At 34.7% G+C, this 18,107-nt stretch overlaps 1 protein-coding gene across 4 annotated transcripts; it reads left to right on the top strand.

The window, feature by feature from the left end:
* The first annotated feature begins 5,673 nt into the window (after positions 1–5,673).
* Positions 5,674–14,606, top strand: LOC105178546 (external alternative NAD(P)H-ubiquinone oxidoreductase B1, mitochondrial). 4 transcript variants are annotated; one of them, XM_088876459.1, is made up of 12 exons: positions 5,674–5,840; positions 6,035–6,176; positions 6,881–7,157; positions 7,429–7,635; positions 7,729–7,979; positions 8,087–8,179; positions 8,869–9,088; positions 9,269–9,373; positions 11,558–11,821; positions 11,904–12,025; positions 14,117–14,236; positions 14,317–14,606. In XM_088876459.1, exons 2-12 carry the CDS (start codon positions 6,097–6,099, stop codon positions 14,402–14,404), a joined length of 1,827 nt encoding a protein of 608 aa, XP_088732585.1. In that variant the 5' UTR covers positions 5,674–5,840; positions 6,035–6,096; the 3' UTR covers positions 14,405–14,606. The 4 variants fall into 4 exon arrangements, with proteins under 4 accessions (XP_088732585.1, XP_088732583.1, XP_088732584.1 ...); XM_088876457.1 differs by having other exon boundaries at positions 8,084–8,179; XM_088876458.1 differs by having other exon boundaries at positions 5,674–5,861; positions 8,084–8,179.
* Positions 14,607–18,107: the final 3,501 nt, after the last annotated feature.

Here is an 18,107-nt window from a genome sequence, read left to right as displayed (position 1 = left end):
AAGAAATAACATAAAATGTGTCTCCTCAGTTGCAACCACTTTGTGCACCTGGAGGTTTTATTTTTCGAAATGAGCTTGTTATGTTGAAACCACAAACCCGAACATGTGGCCAAGAACATGGCAGAGTCTTGTGCCCCCATTGCCTTTTGAGCCTTGCTACCATTCTGATCCCCCCTTAGTCTGCTGCAGAATAAATGTTCGACGAAGGTCAGTGACAACCCACACTAGCCTTGCAAAAATGCAGGTAAATAGCATCTAGAAACATCCTCCTGTTCTATGAAACAACAGGCACAACTTTTGTCTTTTGTAATCCCTCAAGAAAGTAAATTGGCCGCTGTTGATAGTGTTTCGTGATGCACCTCCATGCTAACACCTTTGCTTTCGGAGGCACTCTACATTTCCATAGGAACGTCCATTCTTCCCCTTCCCTTGACGAAGATGCTCTGGCAGCTTGGCTAATGAACTGTGAAATGGCTCTTCCTCTCAAAGTGCCAAACCATCTCATCAAGGCAGGGATTCTCATTTAGGGCTATCAACAGGATGCACTCTGCATCGTAAGGTAGGAATTTAGATCTAATCAAGCCCTCTTACCTTTTGCGCTGTAGGTAGATGAGCAAGGCTACATTGTCATCCTTCCGCAATGTTTTAGGCTGTGCTAGGGGATGGAAAGTAAGTGAGGGCTGGAGTCATGAGTAACCCACAATAATCGTCGTCTGCTCGTCTCCAATCTTCTAGTGAAGCCCGTACACCAGCAAGTCCCTCACCAGGAGGGGTTGTGGCCTGATTCAGCCATGAAAAAGTTAGTCCTTGGGAAGTACCGTTGTCGGAGAATCTTGTATAACAATAAGTTTTCGTATGTTGTCACCCTCCGCTCCTGCTTTGCCAATAACATTGAATTGTTCTCCTTCAACCGACGGATCCAAGACCGCCTTCTTTCAATGGAACCAAATCTTGCTCCAGGCCCCCAATGCATTCTGTGTTCCAATTCTCCATGCCAAAAGAAACTAGTCGTCATGCTTTCTAACTCTGGAAGGAAGGAATCTGGAATCCAAAAACAAGCCATGACATATGTCGGTATTACTTGCACTATCAATTTAATTAGGACTGCTCGACCTGCTTGGGAGAGTTTCTTAGTAGCCCAACTATTCATCTTTCGCCGCACACGATCCTTGATGCCTTCCACCAGCTCCTTCTTGGATTGTCCCACAAAAGAAGGGAGACCCAGATACTTCGCGTGTTTAGCACCCATCTATACCCCTGACACAGCAGTGATCTCCATCCAAACATTGGGCTCCGCGTTGTGACTAAAGACCATGGCAGATTTTTGGTAATTCATCTTCATCCCGAACGCCTGCTCAAATGGAGGAGCAGCTGGTGGACACACTCCATTGTTTCCTTAGTGGCTTGATAGAAGATCAAGGTATCATAAGCAAAAAGCAAGTGGATCACTCTAGGGGCAAGACAAGACACCACAATGCCCTTCCGCAGTCCCCTTTGTTCGGCATGGCATCGAGCTAAAGGCTTTCGCATAGAACAAGTAGAGATAAGGGGACAAAAAATCACCTTGGCGAATGCCCTTTTCCGGACACAAGAAACCAAATTGTTCCCCATTAAGCAAAAAAGAATAAGAAGCCAATGACATGCATGCATAATTAAGACACGTACAAGTAGATGTTAATATCACTTTCTTTTTATAATTGAAGATCACACTTTTATTGTTTTCAATTTTTTTGATCTATCTATTTTTTTTTTCTTATTTTTCAAATTCTTTTACTAGATTTTATTTTTTTGGTCGTTTTGTTTCCTCAATCTCCAATTTTCTCTTTTTTTTTTAAAACCCCTGTGCCTTTTTTTTTTCTTTTTCTTTCTTTATTTTTTGTGAGAACAAGAGAGAGTTTATCATTGAAATGGGTCAAACTTGGTCAAAACAGTGTCAAGAAGGAAATCTGGAGGGTCACAGCCACCCTCGAGACCAGTAGGTGCATGCTTAGCCAAGCAATGAACTAAGTTATTACCAGTTCTCCAAACAAAAGCAAATCAAACACAAAAAGGCTAAAGCAAGTTAATACTATCTGAAAGTAGAGGTCCAATAAAGAGAAGAGATGTTGGTGTGAAATATCCTTACCAGGGGCTCACAAGTACTTTCGATAACCACTTCCAGCCACCCCTACCTACCTGCAAGATGTGTAGCTTCACGAATTGCACAGACTTCACTGTGCAATAGGTTCACAAGCTTCCATATCCGAATCGAGCACCATGCGAGGCACTATCCCTTGGAATCACGCTCGGCTACTCCAATTCCTCCCTCTTTCCATCATTGAAACAGGCAGCGCTAACTGAACCTACTGAGGGTCGCTCCTAGACGCTAGTTCACATTAGTTCATAAAAATATTTCAGAAAATTCTAAAAATTATAACTCATAATCTAAAAAGACAGTTTGGACAATTAACCACAAAAAAATACATGTAAACTTAATAGAGGATAACAAAACGGATTCATTGTTAGATGGATGTTGAAATGAAAAATAGTTGTAATTTGTCAAATAATAATCAAATATTTAAAATTTTGCCAAATAATAACTGTAATTATCCAATTGAATATCCAAGAATTTAAAGAGTGCAAATAGAGGCTTGCCATGACGATCTCAAGGGTTATTCCATATCACCCAAATTGGTTTAGATGGTTTCAGTTCAGTTTGAATAATTTGATTTTCAATTCCGCTGCCAAACTCATTATCACCTATTTGGTGATGTCAATTAAGGGGTGATTGCTACATCTTATATTTTTGTGGTGGAAATAAAAATAAATAATAATAATAATTAATTTAAAATGTTTGAAAAATAGTTTAATATTTATAATTTTTCATTAAATTACAATAGTTGATAGGAAGCTACTTATAATTTTTCATTAAGTTACAGTAGTTGATAGGAAGCTACTTGATCAGGCTATAAGTTGGTGATATGGATCTGCGATCATGATCACACCTCGTTCCCGATCTTAGATAATCCCTGTGGATTAGAAAACACGTCAAGCTAGTTGGGTCGATCCCTGATGAAGACGCTCCGATGCTCAAGTTAGATTGTAGGTCGAAAATATGTAGTGAATAAAAACTAGATTGTTATAAAAATCTCAATTACCTCAATTGGTCTAATTTCTGCATATTTATATAGCCTGAACTTACTATGTTGAGCTGCCACGTGTCAAGATCACGGGTCTTGAGTCTTCAGTCGGACAACTTATTGCTGATCATGCGCCTGGATTGCGCTAGGGCCAAAGATCCACGATCTTGTCCGTCAATCATGCAACCGAATTTCCTCCTTACTTTCTATAGAGCTAAGTTTGACTTAATGACACAAAATATTGCTTTTGCCCTTCATTAAGAGTATATCGATCTTTTAGTAATTCTTCCCGCATCACTACTTATAATTTTTAATTTGAATAAATTTAATTTAAACATCAAGAGTAGAATTTGTAGACTGTTTCTAATTTATTTTCAATAATAAATTGATAAATGCTTACTTTCAGTATTTATAAACACTCAATCTTCTTAGCAGCAGGGGAGCACGTGCAAAATTAAACATTAAAATGAGGGGTTTGCTATTATTATATATATGGGGGATGCTTTTAATAATTTTAGCATAATTGAGGGGTGTTTTTTTGCAATTAGCCTTAAAAGGTTTTAGTTGGTACACTGAAGGGATGACATATGGAGAGTTATTACTAGGATATATATATATATATATATAATTGGATATTCATATTCAAATCAGACCCTCAAAGCCTGGACATCTTTTTGCACTCCCAATTGCAACAAAATTACAATCAACTACCCATAAAAGAAAGTGAAGGCCAAATGATTTAATGATGACACATGTTTCTGTAGATGATAAGTTATGTATTTGACTGCCAAAGAATTGGTATAAATGCAATTTTGATCTTTAAATTTTAATTTTTTTTGGTATTTTTGGTTCTTCTCTTAAACTGAACGAAAATCTCATTTAAAGTGGAAAGTTGCTATTTTCCTCATATTTTTTGATTTTTTTCGAGTTGTAATTCAATGTATCTATTTTTTCTATTTTTCTTCAAACTTCAAAGAAGAATAAACCAAAAAAAAAAAAATTAAGTAGCAAATTTTCTAAAATTTATTGATAATTTTTCTATTATTCACAAAAATTTGTTACTTAAATTTATATTTTTGGTTTATTTACTTTTGAAGTTTGAAAAAAAATAAAAAAAAATGGGTGCATTGGATTACAACTTGAAAAACACCATAAAATAGGAAAAAAATAGTAATTTTTTTTATTTTAAATAAAATATTCGTTAAATTTAACAGAAGGACCAAAAGTGCAAAAAAAAAAGTTAAAGTTTGAGGACCAAAATTGCAACTTTAAATTGTTTGAGAATCAAAATTATTAGTGACTATATTTGAGGACCAAAAATGCATTTATCCCGAATAAACTATCATCTATTTATCTATACTATTATAAAAGAAAACTCATTGATCCTACAAAATTTTTATTGTTCTATTTTACCCTTTCATTCATTTTAGTTTTTCAAAATTAATTGCCCATATTAGTAATTTTAATTTTTTAATTATTTTATAATTATAAATTTTTTTCTATGAACCCACTACTCCATTTTTCTCTCTCATGTTCTCCATATTTTTCGCCCCATAAACTTTCATAAGTCTAATACACCCTTAGTACAATTAATTTTTTCTTACAAGTTTCCATATTTCTAATAAACCCACAATTATAAAAAAAAGTTCTTTCTTACTTCACCCCAAAGTTTTTAGCTTACGTACTTTTTTTGTTTTCATCACCTCACTACGTTTTGTGTCTTTTTATATTTTTTTTTCTCTTCATCACATATTATAATTTTTTATTTATTTTCGGAAATTGCGTGCAACAATAACCAGTACTATTATTAAAAAAAGAGAATCTTTAGTCTTATTAATTTGTTATTATTTCAATTCATTCTATTCTTTTTAAAGAATTGTCCACAATAGTATTTCTAATATATTTTTTAATCATTCTATAAATTACAATTTTTCCCCTATCAACAATTAAAACATCAAAATCGCTACTTTTTTAATAAATTTTAGGGATGCTCACAGTGCGATTTCGATTTTTTAAATTTATTTTCAAATTGAAATGTTATTGGCAATTTTATAAAATAATTTTTTAAATTGCCAATTTTAAAATCAAATCAAAGGCGTGGTTTGGCGATTTTAATGTTTATAACAAAAATAAAAAAAATGCAAGTTAAAAATTAAACATATTTTTTTTTGTATAAAGTTCAATTTGATAACATATGAATTTTTGTATTATATAATTTGAATGTGAAATTCTTCTAAAAATTAATTATCGTATTGAATTACTATATAAATAATTTAAAAAACTAATTATTTTTGTTGCGGTGGGGTTCCATTTTTGACCATTTTTTTAAGTTATAAACTAAAATCAAATCAATAGTGTAGTGTAATTTTACTCTAAATTTAAAATTATGATTTAAAAATAAATAATGAAAAACGGTTTGCTTCGATTCAATTCGGGCATTTTTGAGCGACTTTTAATTTTTTCAATCACGTTTAATAAATTCATAAATTATAATTTATTTTTTGATTTATATTATGATTATTTTTATATACTCGGGAGAACCGAATAGACAAAAAAGGAAAAGCTCTCCAGATCTGCTTGTGGGATGTTTACTCCTGATGGGCGGCAGCAGACACTCGCAAAAATTGGAGCAGCAACACAACTCACAAGTCAAACTGACTGTTCGAACACTCCAATTGTAAGGGAGAGAAACAACACTGCCTTTTCTCTTTCTACACCAAGGTACAACTCTCCCAAGACGACGTACGACATCTCATTTACATAGATTCATCCAAGTTTTAAATTTTTTTGCCTATTTATAGTATTAAATGGAGAAAATGTCTATAACCCGCATTCATGAGGGTCTTAACTCCCTGGAAAGAGCTAGTCTTTACAGACTTTGACAGTACAAACAAGTGTTGTGTGTTTTCTCGCAGAATTTCAAGAAAGCACTCAATTGTCAGCTATTGTGAAGGCAAAAGTGTGGTGGCAGATCAGGATGAGGTTTTTCTCATATTTCAACAGGATTCTTGGCGGTGATCGTGCTTCAGCCAAGCTTTTGTTTGTTTGTTCTCTCAGGTTCCATTTGACCCCCATCATACATATCATTTCCCTCTTCCTCGTTTGCTCTTCAGGTTTTGCATAATTCTGTGACATAAGGTGCAACTGTTTTCTCGAAGGACCCGTATTCTTCCCCGTCCAGGTTTGGTGTTAGGAATCTACCTGGGTTGATTTGAGATCAACCCCCTGTAAAGTTGCCAGTTGTTTTTAAGTTTTTTGGTTGGTTATTTTACTGTTTGACCAGCTATAAAGTCACATTTTAGAACTTTGTTACTTGTTAGTTGTAATAGTTTATCATAAAAAAGTAGATGAAGGTAGGTGCTGCTTCAAGATTTCTTGTGGTGTTTTAGGTGAAACGATTTCCTGTAGTGATTTCAGGTGAAACATAGCGAAGACCTTAGTCAGAAACGAGCACCACCTTTGACTGACTCTTGAATTCTTGTGATGCTTTATTGAAGCTTTCTATGCATATGGTGTTAGTAGAAATTAAGAGATTATTCGGTTCAGACTATGTCAGCTATTCATTTCCTGAAAGCTTCCTCTGATAGAATGAATTTCTTTCAGAAAAGTTCCATGACACTCATCTAATTCCCAAGGTTTCAATAATAAATGGTCTCTTAGCATGACAAAATGCATAAATACTTTACCTTCTACTTGTTCTTTATGTTTTATCATATTTTGGACTTGTAACACAATTATGATTCGGTTGTATGATGTTACAGTAGTGGAAGCCTCATTTCATATGCAGAATCTCCTTCAAATGGGGATGGATCAAGTTTTACGCAGATTCAAAAGGAAACACAGAGGAAAAAGGTGGTAGTGCTTGGAACAGGATGGGCTGGTACTAGCTTCCTGAAAGATTTGGATATCTCCTCCTATGATGTTCAGGTGGTTTCACCAAGGAATTACTTTGCATTCACTCCTTTGTTACCGAGCGTGACATGTGGAACAGTTGACGCAAGAAGCATTGTAGAGCCAGTTCGAAACATTATAAAAAAGGTAAGCCAGTTTTAAATCAAGTATGGTTTATGTTTGTCCCCTCATTCTATCTGACTGCTCGTGGAGCTCATGCCTAGCTCCTTTCTTTAATTGGGGCATGCGTACATCTGTTCGGAAATTCAATTTTTTTCTTAATTCTTTTGCAGACTATTTTACATTTTCTCAAGCTTTCTAACTTTTATTGGTAACCATGGGGATATTCCCGATTGGTATTAGGTTTTTTTTATTAAAATCTTTATTCACAAAGTGTCTCTTTCAAAATATCATGCAGAGGAATGGTGAAATTAAGTTCTGGGAAGCAGAATGCCTGAAGATCGATCCTGCAAACAAAAAGGTTTTCTGCCGGTCCAATATTGATGAGAATTTAGCTGGGAGTAATGAATTTACTTTAGAATATGATTATTTAGTCATAGCTATTGGGGCACAAGTAAACACATTCAATACTCCCGGTGTCATGGAGCATTGCCATTTTCTGAAGGTAATGTCCTAATTCACAAAATGATACTTGCTATAAAATTTACTGGCGTGTTGTTAATCATGCTTTACTTACATTCAATAGTATTTCATGCAGGAAGTAGAGGATGCTCAAAGGATACGCAGGACAGTGATTGATTGTTTTGAAAAAGCTGTTCTTCCAGAGTTGACTGAGGAAGAGCGGAAGATTAACCTCCATTTTGTTATAGTAGGAGGAGGTCCAACTGGTGTAGAATTTGCTGCAGAGCTTCATGATTTTGTTTATGAAGATTTGGTCAAAATATACCCCTCTGTTAAAGATTTAGTGAGCATATCAGTGATTCAATCTGGTGATCATATATTAAACACGTAAGCAACCAACATACATAAGTTTACTTTGTGCAGGCAAGATACTTCCAAATAGCACTCTGACACCTGTATTCAGTTCTAATTAGTTTTTGGATATTATATAGTAGTAAAGTGAATGGTGCGGCCACCTGCTACAACTTAGTGTTCTCATGGTCTAAGGGAAACAAAATTCCGAGCTCTTTGGTCTTGTCCTCGTCATGGTCAGCTTCTGCACGATTAGTTTAAATAATCATCTAATCTTGTTTTATGGTTCTTGCTTTTTTGTTTCTCTCATTTTGGTGTTATTGAGAGATTGTCTTCTTGGTCAGTCATGTCCATAGAATTTATATTTCAAGTGTCATGACGGAGTCTATCAATTGGACTTTCCTTCGTTGACTCCTTATCCAAAATATCTAATGGCTGTATCATAAAAGAAGAACAAATTTCAATTTTCCTTTGATTTGAAGTGGGAGACAATGAGAAAATTAGTTAAATGCAAAAGGAGTGATAAAAGATAGTTGTAGGCTAATTTCTGAATATCAATTTTAAAACAAGTGATGCTCAGATAATAGTTGAACTTGAAACAAAGAGTTTGGTCCTCTAGTCTCTCTTTGTACTTGCTGGACAAAATAGTTGTTCATTCTACATAAGTTTCTTCGAATATCAATTTGAAGACAAGTGATGCTCAGATAATAGTTGAACTTAAAACAAAGAGTTCAGTCCTCTGGTCTCTCTTTGTACTTGCTGGATAAAATAGTTGTTCATTCTACATAAGTTTCTTCGAAGAGTGGACAAGGAAATCCATGTAAATATAACTCATTTTGGAGGTTATGCTAACATGTTTTCTCCATGTTTCATGTTGAGAAGTTCAGGTCAGCTATTACAACTGAGATATCGAATGTTTCTGTAGGTTTGATGAAAGGATTAGCACATTTGCTGAACAGAAATTTCAAAGAGATGGCATTGAAGTTTTAACAGGACACCGTGTCTTGAGTGTTTCAGATAGGATGATCAACATGAAAACAAAATCTACAGGGCAGAATATTTCTATACCTCATGGAATGGTAGTATGGTCTACTGGAGTCAGCACTAGGCCAGTTTTGAAGGACTTCATGGAACAAATTGGCCAGGTACGTTTTGTATTATAGCCAAAATTTGTTCCATATCCTTCATGTCTTGGGGCAGAGTCGGTGATAGTAGGGTTCTTTTGTTTGCACATGCATCCTTTAATCTTGGTTTGTCCGAACATTGGATGTGACGACCATTATTGCCACAGGAATTACATTTTGTGCTTCATTTTGTCTTTACAGGGCAACCGACGGATTCTTGCAGTTGATGAATGGTTGCGAGTAAAGGGGTGTGAAGAAGTGTATGCTCTTGGTGATTGTGCCACTGTAGATCAAAAGAAAATCATGGTAATTTAGATACTTTACCTTGCTTTCTATGCTTAAGGGCGCATCTAGTTTCAGCATGTAAAAGCTTTAATCTGGTTTTCATGTTACTAAATACCATAACACTGCCCTTCACTGAATCTTCCCTGTTTACAGATCTATTCAAATTATCTTTAAATTTTATTTGTCAAGAAGCAAACATTTACGCCATTAGGTTTGTCAGTAAGCAGTTCCCTTATAGAAGTTTAAAGTTTTGAATGTGTGATCTACTGACTCAAAAGCTAAGAAGAGCCACCATCACTGCCTAAAGTGCTGTTAAGCATGTTAAGGAGAGCAAACGTGTCAGTAAGAACTTGAAAATATTATATAATTTGTGGTCTTGAAGTTATCATAACCTGAAAGATCCCAGTTATAATTTGTACTCTAAACTTTCAAACAGAAGAATAGAAGAACAAGATAAGTTTTCTCAAATCCATCAACATTGCTCTGGATGTTTTTTGATCTTAACCTCGTTTTGACAGAACATTTTGATTTTGAAATTCACACTATGTATGAAATATATAGTGTGAATCTTGTTAGTATTTGTTCATATTGTGAAAAAACATTCGTACATTTGCTTAAGTAATAATAAAGAAGAATTACATATAAAAAAAATAAAATTTTACTAGAGAAGGGAACTATTTAATAGTCCTTATTCCTTTAAATTACCTAGATACAGTTTTAGGATGAAAAACATTTCTAGCTAAAACAATATAAAAATGGCAAATAATATTTCGATGTAATTAATTTTTTAGAAAAAAATTTAAATATTGCAAGGAAAATTAAACTTTTAGGTCATGTACTAATATTTGACCTTAAAATTTTATTTGAATTGTAAGTGAGCATATGTAAAATAACAAGGTAAAACTTTAAAATATAGCCTAACATATTTAAAATAAAATGTAGTAAATAGAAATTTAACAATATTATTAAGGTGAAAAATTTAAGATATAAGAAGTCTGACTAATCGACTTTATTTTAATAATAAGCAATTCTTTATATGTTTTCATTTTCACTTTTTTGTATCAATTATTTTTTTCAATATCATGGAGTAAAACAACAACATATACGATTAGGAGTTTAAATTAAGGAACAATATCAATTTGATGAATGTCCTAAAGAAAATGACATTATATATAAGAGGAAGCTGAAGGAAAAGGTTGAAGAAGGATTTACACAATGTTAATAGTGCATAACCAAATTTAAGATCTATATAGAGTAGTAAGTACTGAGTATATTGACCTAATTATTGGATTTAATGGTACGAGCTAGATTATTTTCGATACTAAGGGTTTATTCACTTGGTTTTTCCTTAAAATAACTAATAAATAGTATATATTCAATCATTTTCAGAAAATTTAGAAACAAAAAGATATTGGTAAAAGAATAAATAAAGGGAGAATAGACTATTGTATAGTTAGTGTTACAAAAATAGCGAATAATCAGATCTATAAAGTTTTAAATAATCACATTTTAACAGTCTATAATTTCAAATTTACAATTTTATTATTCAACAGATTAGTGGATCAAAATTAGTTCCTACAGAGTAATGAATAAAAAATGAGCTAATTATATTGAAAACTTATAAATAAAAGAATTGGGTAGATAATAACAAAAAGAGAAATCGATTCCATAGGAAAAAATTTGTATGAATAAATTAAATTTTTAAAAAAAAGGCAAAAATTCTAAGAATATAAATAAATATTTGCAAACAAATGCACCAACTCTATTAAGTTTAAGTTATGAAAATTCAAAATTGTGGAATTACAAATTTAAAGTATATTGAAAAATAGTTAATAATGAAATATGCTTAGCATAATCATACCACCTCGCATTAATCACTTTTGGAAAATGAACTGCAAATGATAAAACTGAACTATCTCCTCAACAATTAAAAAATATATGTAGATTTTCTTTTTTTTTTTTTGAAAATATAATTGTGTACAATAATAATTTAGTTATAAAATTATTAATAAAATTATGAAGATCATTTTATTTAAGCTATAAGTAAAATATTTACATCTAAATATATATATTTTTCCCTTACAAGTAAATACTTGTTTCTAAACATGCATGGCACGTGATTCTTTCTAGTTTTGCTTTAAAAGTAAAGGTTCAATTTCTTTTATAGTAATGCATCATGGCCATTGTTATCTGTTTATGTTACAGGAAGATATATCAGCCATATTCAAAGCTGCCGACAAGGACAATTCTGGTACTCTAACTATTGAAGAATTCAAAGATGTGGTTGAAGATATCATCATCCGGTACCCCCAAGTGGAACTATATTTGAAGAACAAGCATCTGTTTGACGTAACTGACCTACTAAAAGATGCGGAAGGAAATGACAGAGAAGAGGTTGATGTTGAAGGGTTCAAGTTAGCACTATCACATGTAGATAAACAGATGAAGAGCCTTCCTGCTACTGCTCAAGTAAGCTTGCTTTGAAGTTAATCTTCCTGTCATTCCGTGACCACCAAGACATGAGTTTCTGGTTTACTGTCATCCGTATTAGGTTGCTGCTCAACAAGGTGCATACCTTGCTAGGTGCTTCAACATGCGGGAGAAATGTAAATCCGATCCTGAGGGTCCCCGCAAGTTCAGAAGTGGTGGTCGTCATGAATTTCGCCCCTTCCAGTAAACTTTTTTCTTTATGAGCATCTCATTGATTTCTTTACTTAAAATTCTAATTATATCCTTGCCTAGAATGGGAAGAATTCAGAAATGGTAATGGTTAATCTAAGATGTATGCAGAAAACCACTTTTTTGTGCTGGCTGCATGCCCTTGCGAGTCCTATATAACTGACGAAACTAGTGTGAAGTTGTTTTTCTGAATCATGGAAGCATTTCCTTCCAGGAAAAGGAGTTCATTTGGATTACACCCTGACTACCTCAACGATTGTGTCTATTTCCCTAAGTCATATAAAACTGCGGAATTTTCTTCCCGTAATCTCTATGCCTGCTCATATCATACAAAGCAACTGCTACTGTTCTACTTGGTGTTATGGATACTGTATCACGATGATTGGGATATACTGGGACGACCACCTGAACTGAAATATTACCTTTTTTGTCTTGGCACCTGATGCACCATTTGTTACTACCATACGCTTTGTCCAGTATATTACCAGCCTATAGGGTCCGAAGTTAATTAAGGCCTTCCCCAGCTTTCTATTTTTTCCAAAGACCTAAAAGTTAATGCTACACAAGTTGTTAAATAGTTAAATACTTCTTTCCTTTAAAATGGAACTTTTCTTGTAATATTGCATCACTAGGTTTTCTGCAGACTCATCTGTCTGTACTTTGCTCATTCTTTCCCCACTTTATTCTTTGTTAAATACGGAAACCTCCTGAGTTCTTGGTTCAAAGTTACAGTATTATGTGCAAACTTAATTGTGGTACCGCCAATGTCGTATTTTCACTTACATGTATTGCAAGCTGGGCTACTGGTACATCCTCAGTCACTTCATGTTTGGAAAACTCTGAAGCTATCATTATTATCCCAGATTCCTATCAATTAGCATTGAGTCGGGACAGATTCAACATCTGTACTAATTCTAGAAACCTAAAGAACTAATCCTATGAAGTGATATACTTTGGGCTTTGGGATAATTCTATGTTTGAAAAATTCAGTTCTTATCTGCAGCGGCACTGCATCTTTTAGTTGATCAGAAAGATTCATATCATTTACTATATCTCTAGGTTTGCTTTCCAACACTGCCGTTTCTCACTTTGTAGTCATTTAGATCAGTTCTCTTTTAATTCTCATCCTCTGGATGCAGTTTCACTATTTGAGAAGGTTATAAAACTTTACTGCTACTATTCTTGATTTTCTTATTCTGATTTGTTATTTCTCTATTAAGGTCTTGATGGTCACTCTAGATCTGACTCAACTGATCTGCATTTCTCGTTGTCCCAGTCGATCCTAATCCATGTGTAAATTCTCAGTCTATGTTTAGGCAACAAACAAAATAATTAAGGGCTCCATATAAGTGTTACTCTGTTCCATGAGGGTGAGTATGACATCCAGACATTATGTACCATAATGTTGTCTATAGTTTATGTGATCATCCCTGTGCAAGAGGAAAGGACATACATCTAGCAACCTTTTTGTCTATAGTTTATGTGATCACTGACATCTGCCAAATGTCAAGATAAGTAACTTTGCAGGAACATTCTTTATCTTTCGTCCTCTCTTTGTTTTTCTATTAGATCAACTGACAAGGGACGAGTTATACGTATTTGAATGGTCAAAATGGCATGTCATGTTGGATAGTAATGAGTTCTTGCAAACAGACATGAGATGTATTGCCAATAGAAAGGATCGTCTGGCCTACATTAGAAAAAATTGAAGAATCTGCACAATCTCTGGGATAGAGTTGATCCATGTTCGCCTGAAGTGTTACTATGGCTAAAAAGATGGACTAGGAGAGTGCCGTTGCTTTACATTCTGATGAAGTCTATAGGCTGGGAGCAGTGATGTATTACCCTGGTTCATAAACGTCTAACCTTGTGTAAAGTATGGCTTGTTCATGAAGGTCCTCAGACCTGATGGGGTCGACACATGGATAGGTTCTTGAATGAGATTTTCTGTTCCAGATTACATATTTTTCATCACTGGGAAATTGCATTAGCAAGCAACAATCCAACATAGTCCCTCTTCACATACTCACAAATTCTTATATACCCTTTACATATTCTAATATTTTCCCGTGTCTTGACAAATAGGTATCGGCATCTTGGGCAATTCGCACCCCTTGGTGGGGAGCAAGCCGCAGCTGAGCTGCCTGGAGACTGGGTTTCCATGGGCCGCAGCACACAATGGCTTTGGTATTCTGTATATGCAAGGTCAGTATGTTTTCTTGGTTAAGATGGCTCCTGCTGCAATCTTGCGTTCAGCGTTTGACGTGTGATTTATTTATGTACAGTAAGCAAGTTAGCTGGCGGACGAGATTACTAGTAATTGGTGACTGGAGTAGGAGATTTGTATTCGGGAGAGATTCAAGTCGTATCTGAAACAAGGGAGTGCTCTGCTGCCAAGAGAAAGGAAAACTAGCCCGGAGTGCTGTGATTTCTTGTACAGGCTTAATGCCTCCAAACTCCAGTACATAAAGGTTTTATAGGGGTACTTATGAAAAGGTGGATAATGTGCTGTGTTTTTTCTCTTGTGGACAAGTAAAAGGTGACACTGACTGCAGCTATTTCCAACTTTCTGGCATTTCTGTTACCTTTTTCCTTTGTAGCAATACTAAATCAGACATTTATTTAAAATAGACTAACAATCATTAGTCAATCTATACATAATAATGTCATCGCATGTTTCCAAGTTTGGTCTAACCAAACCAATTACAGAGTAATTGTGATACACTTACTCTGTAATTGGTTACTTTTCTTAATTGTACACTAATCATATGAAAGTGCGTATAATTGGTTCGAGATTGACTGAATCGAATCCGTGTTAGAATTTCCCTGTTAGTAGACGTTCACGTTTTCTGTTCATTGGCCTCTGGAACTGAACCTGTATATACAGTGCAATTGGCATCATTTCAGAACTATATAAGCACAATGCCAATGGTGTATCAGGAATAGGGATGACAACGGGTAGAGTTTGGGCTCGATTTGTCAAATTTTGAGAGTCGATTTTTCAAGAATTTCTTTGACTCGGTACCCAATCTGTCTTGGATGAGGATCCGACGGATTGGAGTAGCCAGACCTAGTTTAAAATGTATAAATAAAAAATACTATTATAATTTTCTAAATACGAAAACAATAATATTATTGAAAATTTAAATATTTTTATAAATTTGTATATGTACATTTTATACTTTGAAATATCAACACTTTTAAAATATATGCTATTTATATACATTAAAACTAAGTCATAAATTATATAAGTGTAATAAAAATATACATATATTCTTCATATTTGTGTAAATATATTTCACATAAATACACAAAATATGTAAAACATATTAAAAGAACTGAGTTTAGGTCGACTTTGGGTCGATAACATCAAAATTCAGGAAGCAATTGTGGCTTCAAACCCACTACAAATAGGACGGGTCCGGATTCGATCCGGATTAGATCCAAATTCATGTTGAAGGGAAACTAAGGAGAAAGAAAATATTGCTTTGGTTGACACCATCACGTTCTTATAATAATGTCGTTTTTCTTTTCGTAATTGCTGTTTTTTTTATTTCGAATTGTTGATTTATATATTATTTCTTTAATTTGATTTATAATATTATTTATATTAATAAAATTAAAGTTAATTTTTCTATTAAATAAGCATATTTCGTACTTGCAATTTAAACTTTAAATTGCATGTATTTTTATTTTGCCTCCACGTATTGTGAAAAAAAAAATCAATAAGAAAGTAAAAATACGATATACATAATATATGTAATAATAAAATAAAGTTTTTGTCTTTTTTTTTTTTTTTTGTGCGAACACCACACGTGCACAAGTGGAGTTGCTTGATCCCTACCTGTTGATTATGTTGATCTTGAAAATACACAAGTAAAGCAACATGTCAAGTAAATAAGGAATGCTATTCCCTTTACAGTACGTTTGAACAACTCCCATTAGCATCTAAAGCCGAGTTTCTCTCCAAAAGCGTGACATTCCTTCCCCCTTTTCTTTTTCCTTGTCCCCAAGGATTGAACCCTGAGAACCTTGCCTCAATTACTCCATAATCTTCCCAGGTGGCCTGTTCTGGTGAAGAATGTGACCATTCGATAAGAACTTGAGGAACTCCCACATTATTATATGGAACAGTCTCGTGGCTAGGATAGTAGCTGGATAAATCTTGAAGACATCATCTTTAAGCTCGAGCAAATTCAGTGAAGGGAAATACTTAGTTCCAATCTTTTTCTTCAGCAGTGACACATGGAAAATAGTGTGAATTTTGGACTTAGGTGGGTAGATCAAGTTAATAGGCAGCATTGCCAATTCTTTCCAGCACCTTATAGCGTCCAAAGTATTTGACAGATAATTTGAGTTGTTTTATGAGTGCTAAGCTTGTTTGTCTGTAAGGTTCGAGCATAAGAAATACTTCATCTCCTACCTCAAACTCCCTCTCTGTCATTTTCTTGTCTGCGTATAGTTTCATTCTGTTCTGGGCTAGCTGCAAGTTCTACTTTAATAATTGAGTGATTTTGATCCTTTCCTGAATCAACTCCTCAACATCAGTGTGGTGGTTCTGCAGGTAAGGCCCTATAGTTAGATGGTTAGGAGGATAACCATAGAGAGCCTGAAAGGGAGTGGCTTTAAGACCTGTGTGAAAATTGGTATTAAACCAGAATTCTGCAAGGGTGAGCCAGTGCATCCACTTTTTTGGTTGTTGGTGACACATACATCTTAACTAATTCTCCAGACATTGGTTGATCCTTTCTGTCTGCCTATCACTTTGTGGATGGTAGGCAGAAGACGTATCCAAAGAAACCCCAGCGAGATCAAATAACTCCTTCCAAAACTTGCTGGTAAAGATCTTGTCTCTGTCAATCATTATACTAACAGGGAGGCCATGTAGCTTGTGGACATTATCAAAGAAAACCTTAGTTGTAGTGGTAGCAGTGTAAGGATGCTTGAGAGGATGAAATGTACTTAGTGAAATTGTCAACCACCGACACTATTGAATCCTTCCCTTCAAATTTAGGTAATCCCTCAATAAAATCCATGCATATGCATGACCATGCTTGCTCAGGAATAGGGAGTGGTTGTAGCAACCCTGGATAGGCACTATTGTCATGCCTAGACCTCACATACTTCACATTCCTTCACCCAAGTGTGCACTTCATCCTTCAAGGTAGGCCAATAGAACAATATCTTAAGCCTCTGATATGTACTATTGATACCTGAATATCCCCCTAAGGCTGAATCATGCAAAGTTTTAGATTTTGCCTCTTGTTTCTCCATGGCTACCAACAAAGATTCTGTGCCCCTTCATCAAAATCCCAGGACCATAAGTATAACTAAGGTGAGACTGATAATCCAGCACTTTAGACTGTATGGTTGCTTGAAATAAAGTGTCTCCTTAATAGCTGCTTTGTAGAACCTGCATCCAAAGTGGTATCTGAGTGGAAACGGCATAATACTGACCCTCTTTGTTGTTATGTTCTAACCTGGCGAGCATCAGCAAACCCTATTCTCATTCCCTTTCTTGTAGGTAAGCCTCAAAAGTTTTGTTACCAATTTCTGCTGCAAAATAGAATCAACTCTCTGGTCAAAAGTATGTTTCAGGCTTTTCTGATCTATTCTTATGATAAAATGGTTCCCTTAAGTAGTGTTTCATTTAGTGACTGCCAAAACCAAAGCCAAAAAGCTCCTTCCCATATGTAGACAACCCCAAGTGTTTTGCAGCCAATGCTTTACTCAAATAAGCAATAGGCCTACTACCTTGCATCAATACTGCCCTTTCCACATTCATTAGTTTCTACTACAAAAGGCTAGGATAAATCGGGTAAAGCCAAGACAGATGCACTGGTCATCACCTCCTTCAGCTGATTAAATGCTTGTTCAGCCACAGAGTTCCATAAGAAGGCATCCTTTTTCAGTAAGGCAGTTAATGGTCTGCTGATAACTCCATATCCTTTTATGAACTTTCTATAGTAGCCAATAAGTCCCAAGAAGCCTCTTAGAGCCTTAACAGTGGTAGGTGTTGGCCAGTTCTTCATGCATACCTTTTATGGATCTATGTCTACTGCATTCACAGAAATCA

Source organism: Sesamum indicum, linkage group LG12 (genome assembly GCF_026168435.1).
Source record: "Sesamum indicum cultivar Baizhima isolate 11 linkage group LG12, ASM2616843v1, whole genome shotgun sequence".
In the NCBI taxonomy this organism is placed as follows: domain Eukaryota; kingdom Viridiplantae; phylum Streptophyta; class Magnoliopsida; order Lamiales; family Pedaliaceae; genus Sesamum; species Sesamum indicum.
This window is presented reverse-complemented; position numbering and strand designations above follow the sequence as displayed.

What these genes read in the sequence shown, in the direction of transcription:
- LOC105178546 (XM_088876457.1), top strand. Translation starts at nt 6,097, where the DNA reads ATGAGGTTTTTCTCATATTTCAACAGGATTCTTGGCGGTGATCGTGCT. An exon ending in AGCATTGCCATTTTCTGAAG is followed by an intron (nt 7,636 to 7,728) that starts GTAATGTCCTAA and finishes TATTTCATGCAG; the next exon opens with GAAGTAGAGGATGCTCAAAG. An exon ending in TAGATCAAAAGAAAATCATG is followed by an intron (nt 9,374 to 11,557) that starts GTAATTTAGATA and finishes TTTATGTTACAG; the next exon opens with GAAGATATATCAGCCATATT.